We start from the raw sequence: 7,494 nt of genomic DNA on the forward strand, positions 1-7,494 counted from the left end.
ATGGCGCCAGGCGCCGGACGCCCCTGGGCAGGCTCCCGCCACCTGCTCCCGGCCCAGGGGGGCGGCGCGCCTACAGAGCAGCCCCCGGGCAGGTCTATCACGACACTGGCTGAAGTGAAGTCTGAGACCAGAGGTTCGAAAACAAGGCCTTCGAGGTGGCGTCGAGGTTCAGAGAAACGAGCGTTTGCGGGGCTGAGCTCTGCCCCGGCCTGGACGTCAGCCAACGTGCTGTCCGGCTCACTGTCCGGACACTCAGACACACCCCCAGGGCCCCGGCGGCCAGGCGAGGACACCAAGCTCCCTGGGGTCTGGCTGGGCCATCGGAGCGGCAGGAAGGCACGTGCAGTCTGGGGCACAGGCCAGGGACGAGGCCACGGCTCCTGGGTCTCCTGTTGTGTGTGGACGCGTGGGCAGCTCTGAGCGACAGCGCCTACGTCCCAGGTGCCCTCAAGACCCTCTACTGGTCAGCGAAGTGTCCGTTCAGAGGGCCCCACGAGGGTCTCCCTCCCGGCCTCGTGCTTACTACGGGTCAGCTGCCGCCTGAGTGTCCACACCCCCGCTCATCCCTCCACTCGGAAGAGCCGAGGTAGAGACCGAGGTGAAGGTCGAGCGCGCTGGGGCCTTTGGTGCTGGGGCCACCCTTGGCCTCGTCAGCGGCCTGTGCCCGCGGGGCCCACGGGGTGGGGGTGGGGTTTGCTCCCCGCCCAGAGAAGTCCACGCCAGCGGGAGAGGAAGGCGAGGCCCGCGGCTGCCAGGCCGGGTCTCGGCCACACGGGCCCTGCCGCGCTGCACGCGGGAGTCACTGACCTGGTCCAGACGCAGCGCGCCGCCCGCAAACCGCTGCCTGCGCAGCTCCTTGGCGATGGCGTGCAGGTTCAGCACAGCGCGGTGCACCTCCTCGCCGGTGTGCTCCGGCGAGAGGGGCGGCAGCTCCGTCGCCGGGATCTCCCCAGCCGGGCTCTCGATCATGCTCTGGGCGTGCTCGTAGCTCAGTTTGGTGCAGGAGCGGATGACAGTCCGGCCAAACCACTCGTCGAGGATCTGCACAGAAGGAAGAGGACGTGGGAGCCGTGAGCCCAGCTCTCGTCAGGTTTTTCTGTCACGCAGCCACATGTCAACAGCGGCAGACTGAGTACTGCGAAGGAAAGGGCGAGCTGGAGCATGGGGCAGGGACTACAGTCTGAGGTTCACACGGAGGGAAATACTGAAGGGCTGAGGGGTGGAGGGCTTAGGAGAAAAGCGGGAGCACGGATGGGGGGGAACTTGCACTCTGGGCTTGCAAACACCCCCCGCCCCTACCGCCACCCCCTCCCCAGCCAAACCAGTCTGCTGACAACCTCTGAGACAATGGCTCCCCCAAAAGGCCATCCCCACAGGCATTTCCAGTGGGGAGCTTTGCCCTGGGAGCCACAGAGCCTCACAGCCCACGAAGGAAGAACGGCTGCCACGGAAAGGGCAGCCCCGTGTGCTGGCCGCGGCGGGGAGCAGCCACTCGCCGGTTCCCCAGATGCAGCGCAACAACCTCGTCATAAAGGGCCTTGGGGCTGTCGCATCGGAACTGTCTCTAACTGTCCTTCTGGATTGTTCCACCACCACCCGCCCTCGGATGCGGGTGACGATCACGGGCTCGCGACTCGTCTGGGTGGAAGTGGCCCTGAGCGTGGCTCTCGGGAGGCGCCGGGGCGTGCAGAGCCCTGCAGTTCCTCGAGGCCGCAGTCCCGGCGGGCAGCGGCACCTGCGGTGTCCATCAGGGCACTCCGCTGGTCACCCTAGCACAGCTGCATTCCTGAAAGTTCCCCACTAACGAGCGGTTCAACCTCCTCTGGAATGGCCGGGCCACGGCCGACGCACGCTTGTGGCCACAAAGCCTCCCCTGGAGACTGAGCTTGTTTCCTTTTCTCCGTTTCACGCCAAACCCAGACACTCCCTGCTCCCTTCTGTGCGTCTGCACTGGGCCACGGGCTGTCTTCGGCACACGCCTCCGTGTCACCCTCTTTACTGGCCCAGTGGAGTCTCAGGCATCTGGGTCACAGGTAGGCGGCCTGCTGGGGTCTGTACCCCTTTTTCATAGAGGATAAGGACCCCCCTGAACACTTACTTTTATAGGGCAACTGCCACACACAGGTCAGGGAGACGCATGCACCCCCTAGGCCCCTATTTTTACCCAAACTGGAGGGCCGAGAGTGCTTTGCAGAGCTGAGGGGAGCGCCAGTCCCCCTCCCCCTGCAACAGCCTACATCAGTCCCACAAGGCTCCTGTCAGACACCCGCCACCCCTGACTGGGCGTCCTGGCGCACATGGTCTCCGCTGCTCCCTCTGAACCTGCTGACTACGGCGCCGAGTCCTAACGGGGGATCCTCATCCCACATTGTCCTTAAATGTGTTTCCTGTAACCTGACAAAATCAGAAGGCTGCTGCTCCTCGTCAGAGCTCTCGACACCCCTTGGCCAAGCCGCCTCGGGGGTTTGAGCCGCTTCTTCTGGAATGGCACCCGGGCCCCTGCAGCCCGTCTCTTTTTCAGACCTGAGAGACGAAGCTTAAGCCGCTTCCGCATGAGTTCGATCCCTGCCTGCCCCGGAGGTGACCCCATGGCGCGGCAGACCTCTCCTGACCCGCCCGCTGCTCCCCTCAGCAGTGTGCTTCGTCGATCTGCCTGTTCTGCTCCCCGCTCTGTCTCTGGTGAAGCCTCTCACCCTCTGCATCTCTGGCCTGTACCCCAGTTCTGTATGAATAAATAAATCTTTAAAAAATTATTTATGCATATAGAACTGGGGTACAGGCCAGAGGTGCAGGAGGATTCACTAGAGACAAAGTGGGGAGCAGAACAGGCCGACTGACGAAATACACTGCTGAGGGGAGCAGTGGGAGAAGTCTGGAGCAGGTCAGGAGAGGTCTGCGCGCCCTGTGGATTGACTCGGCACTGAAGTGGCCGTAGCCTCATAGGGCTGTGCTCTAACCCGCTGCGCCCAGGGAGGGCCCTGAGACACCCCTTTCTTCACAGTGCAGACTTGAGCCGACTGTGTGATGAGAAGGGTCTGGAAGCGCCTTCACCATACTGAGACACCCTCCCCATGCCTGCACCCCAGAACATCTGCACCAAACTTCTTTTTGAACAAAGGCTGAACAGAAGTTCTGATGTGCTGACAAGGACTTGGGGCCTGGCCACAGGGCCCCAGGCAGCAGGCCCTCTGCTCCGCAGCTCAAGCCAGTGAGTCTGGGAGTCACACCTGACCATGCAGGTGACCACACGCCGGCAGATGCAATTCTTAAACACAAGAAAATGGGCCTGAAACCATCATGGGGGCGGGGCGGCCAAGCAGCGAGCACGCGGGAACAGCTGTCACGGAGCGGCGCAGCCTCGCCTGACCAGCCGGACGGCCTGGGGGCGTGCGCGCAGTGGGAGAAGGGCCTCTGGGTGGGACACCTCGTTAATTTCCAATTTGGAAGCTGTGTTGGCACCAACACGCTGTCTATAACCAGGGCCAGTGGCAGAAGACAAAAGAACAGTCTTTTGTGGAAAAAGTAAGAAAGCCACGAGGAGCTTCCTTCCGCCGTGCCCTGCCCCATCCCAGACCCAGGTCCCCTCTCCCGGCAGGTGGCTGCTCTAAGGACCCCGGTTAGGCGCTGGGCTGCGCCATGCCAGGACCGCAGGGAGCCCTGACTGGGAGTCCTGGCCGGAAAGGAGCAAACAGTGCGGTCTCCAGACCCACCTCTGGGGCCAGCCAGGGCAGGAGACGGCGCACACCTCAGGGCTCCGGCCCTGTCAGGCCACAAGGCGCTCCTGCTCTGCTTCCTCCTAAAACCGCTGACCATTTTGGGGGGAAGGAGGGTGTTCTCCACCCAGTCACCTTACAGTCCAGCAAACAGGCCAGGATGAGTAAAAAGCCACCACGCCTCTACCGGCAGCCACAATCACATCCACGTCTAAAGACCTGAGGCTCGCCCTCTCCTGCTGTTTTTATTGTATTTTAGCTGAAGGGCAGGGAAGCACGTGGATTTCTAAATTCATCTTCCAAAAAATGTCTGTGCTTCAGTAAGTCCTCTCTGGTTCAAAAGACGGCTAGAAGGCTGGTTTGTAACTTGAGAGGAAGAGGTGCAAACTCCCGCGACGGCAGTTCGGGTTGCTGTGTGTAAATTATTTGGTCCGAGAAACCTCAGGGAGGAATACATGTTCCTGATGAGAAAAAAAAAAAACAGGATGTTTGGGGGTGCTGAGGTGACCACCCCTGGGGCGCAGCACAGCTGGTGAGAGAAGTCAAAGGGGCCACGAAGGAGGTGACTGGAAAGGAGCTGGGAGGAAAGAGCAGGCTCCGGAGCCAGCGGCCGTGTGGACCAAGCAAGGCAGGGGCCGTCTTACAGGACAACCGCGAAGATCAAAGTCGGGCTGAGAGCAGCGGCCAGCGGCGGCTTCGCGTGGGCCTAGCCGTGGCCTCTGCTCCTGTGCGGCCAGGCTCTGGGCTCCCTGGGCCGCAGAGACCGGGGTGTTGAGGGGGCCACGATGGCAGAGCCACAGGTTTGCCAGCGTGTTTTATTTTGTTAGGAGATTTGTTTATGCGCTGGAACTTCCTGAAAGAAGTCTGTAGTAAAAGGTTCGCGCAGGCTGCATTCCCGTCTCATGTCGCCTCCCGCAGCCAGGCTGGTCTGTGGTCGACATGGAGGCAGCTGCCTCCATGTCTACGCCTTCGAGGAGGGGAACGAGGAATCGTCCCCTCGGGTTTGCCTCGCTCACCGCGGAAATGTCAGGAACGCGAGGGGCACCAAGGCCCAGCTGCGGCAAACAGGGTCCCACCCACGAGAGGCCCTGAAAAGTGTCTCTTCACCTCAGACAGGAGTGGGCGGGGCAGGAGGACACCTTACAGGCGGAGGGGACGGGCCTCCAAGGAGGAAGGCAGCGACAGCCCAGGAGAGCCACGGAGGAAGGCAGCGGAGGGCTGGGTCAGGCCCAGGAACGCGAGCTGCTTCTCCAGGCCGGCGAGGCGGCGAGGCGGCTGCCTTTCAGCGAGGGCAGCGCAGGCCTCTCCCAGAAGCTGCCCGGAGGTCCACCCCGCACGGCAACCCAGCAGAGCCCAGGACGTTGTCTCCTGGTCTCGAGGGCCCAGTCCGTCGTAAATCAGGCCCGCTCTTAATAACACGAAAATGCAGGAGGAAAGCTGCTTTTAAATAACTCTCAGCTCTTTGCCTGACAGTTTTATAACCAAGAAACGTCTCTTATTGTTGTTTTATGCATTTCGCGAACACATTTTACTTTGGATGCTTCTATTAATCCCAAGGCTTCGCAGCAAAATCCACGCTCACGATTTAGTCAGCTGCTACCTCGGGTGACCTCAGGCAGGTCTCTTGTCTGGTGCCGTCCCGGGCGGACTGGGCCAGCAGGGGCCGTGGACACAGCAGGTGAAATAACAGCCTGCCAGCGCCGAGGACTCGGAGCGCTCTTCTGGAAACTGCCGTTATTCTCAGAATCAGCGTTTGAAGCTGCCGTCTCCCGCTGCACGCTGCTTGGGCAAGATCACCACAGAACTCCGAGGAAGGCACACAGAGCCTGTCACTCCATTTCTTTGCCATCACCTGAAGCTCCAAGTTACGTGTAACCGACGCCCCTGCAGACGCCCCAGGACCAGCACACGCATCTTTCAGGTCCGAATCTCCATGGGCGCAGCTGGTGAGGCTCTGGCTGGGGGCTGGGGGCATGGAAACAGTGCGGTGGGGAGCTATGAGGCTGGTCGGAGGACACTGCAGGGCAGCGTGAGCGTGTGAGGCGCCTGCGTGCCTGCCTGGCTACGGCGAGAAGCCCGAGGCTGCTGTGGGTGAAAGCGCCCGACGTCGGGATACCCCTCAGCTGAGGGGGCTGAACAGACCAGGCACGGGATGGCACACGTGCGCTTCACCGGGATCACTTTTGAGCATTTTGGGGTACAGGGTCCTGCAGCATTGTGTTGGCAGGGGACCAGGCCCCGCTTACATAAGGCTGAGGTGAGCGGGACAGGAGGCCTGTGCCAGTGGCCAGAAGGCAGACGGGCAGAGGCCGGCGGAGCGCTGGCCCGGCACGGCCCGGCCCCTCCTCTGGTCGTCCACCTGCTCCCTTCCCCGGCTCCCCAGAGCTCCCTCTCCACTGCTTTGCACTGGGAGTGGGGGCTCCCCTGCCTTGGGGACACACCCACCTGGGGCTTGGTTCCTGATTCCTTAGTGACCTGCCTCCAAGTGTCCCCTTGCTCCACCGCCACCAGCTCCCTTCTGGGCAGCCACTGGCCAGCTGCAAACACACTGCATTCTCGCTCCTCTGGTATGAAGAGACAGGAGGAACAACCTCAAAATAATTCTTGCTTTTCTCTTACTACAATGCATTCTTCACAGAAGACACAAAAGAAGGAGGGAAAACAATTCTCTGTGAGTCCATCAGGTTTCCACTTTGGAGCATATTTAATTCCTGTACCTTCAATGTCCAGCTTCCCAACAGACAGCAATTATTCAGAGTATTTACGGAGGGAAGGAGGGAGGGAGGGAGGACAGGGAGTGTGATTCACGGAAGAGGCATTTTAGCTGGATCCTGACGGCTAAAGAGGAGTCGCACTGGTGGAGACGAGGGCACGTCAGGGAAAGGCAGAGGCTCGCACTACTGTAACGACGAGACCAGGGCCAAATGCAAGCCCTTCTTCAGCCCCCGCTGAGGCTGGCAGTTGACTGCAGCAAAACGCCCCGAAGCTGCCAGCCCCATCCTGGCTCCTCAGCCCGAGCCGGAGCCCCAGAGAAGCCGCCATTACATACCAACCCACAGGTAGGCACCTGGTTCTCGGAGCAGGGCCACCTCCTTCCCTCTGGGCTTCTCTAGCCCCCAGTCCTCCCCTGTCCCCCCAATCTGGTTAACAACTTCTTGCATCGGGCCCTCTCTGGTGGTGCAGCGGGTTACAGCACAGCACTGAGAAGCTAAAGCCACTTCAGCATGAGTTCGATACCCACCCTGGGAGGTGACCCACATGGCGTGGCAGACCTCTCCTGACTACCCGCTGCTCCCCTCAGCAGTGGACTTCATCAGTCAGCCTGTTCTGCTCCCCACTCTGTCTCTGGCGAATCCTCTCACTGCCCTGCACCTCTGGTCTGTACCCCAGTTCTGTATGCATAAATCAATCTTAAAAAAAAAAAACAAAACCGTTTCGCATCCCCCCATCTCCCTTTAACCCAGGCTTTTCTGGCCTATGTCTTGAACAAACACCACCAGAATTCGGAATCTGACTCTCATTCATGTGTCATGACTCTAAGACACTCGTCCTAGGATGAGTCCATCAGGCACCCCCCGCCACCCTGGGCGCCATGTTGGGCTGAGTGTTAGGGGACCGCAGTATCAGGACACTAAGGGTGGTGACCACATGGAGTCGTGCTTTGGGCGGGGGGGGGGGGTCCCCCGCATCCACGTGCTACGCCCTGCCCGCTGGATGGAGGCTGAGCAGCCCCGTCCTGCTCCCCAAGGCCCGAGGACAGAAGGCTGGGTCACCAGACTCC

General features: G+C 60.9%; 1 protein-coding gene across 2 annotated transcripts in view; it reads right to left on the reverse strand.

Moving 5' to 3' along the window:
* DIS3L2 (DIS3 like 3'-5' exoribonuclease 2) overlaps positions 1-7,494 on the reverse strand; it is a 254,468-nt gene that overhangs the window by 49,912 nt on the left and 197,062 nt on the right. For both annotated transcript variants that reach the window (XR_001145689.1, XM_012728140.1), the window contains exon 13: positions 808-1,041. Coding sequence is in view for 1 of the 2 variants with exons in the window: in XM_012728140.1 (XP_012583594.1) it covers positions 808-1,041 (234 nt within the window). In the remaining variant the exon portion in view is untranslated. The remainder of the gene's footprint in view (positions 1-807; positions 1,042-7,494) is intronic.

This window comes from Condylura cristata, unplaced genomic scaffold, assembly GCF_000260355.1.
Source record: "Condylura cristata isolate star-nosed mole 26May11 unplaced genomic scaffold, ConCri1.0 scaffold00002, whole genome shotgun sequence".
Classification (NCBI taxonomy): domain Eukaryota; kingdom Metazoa; phylum Chordata; class Mammalia; order Eulipotyphla; family Talpidae; genus Condylura; species Condylura cristata.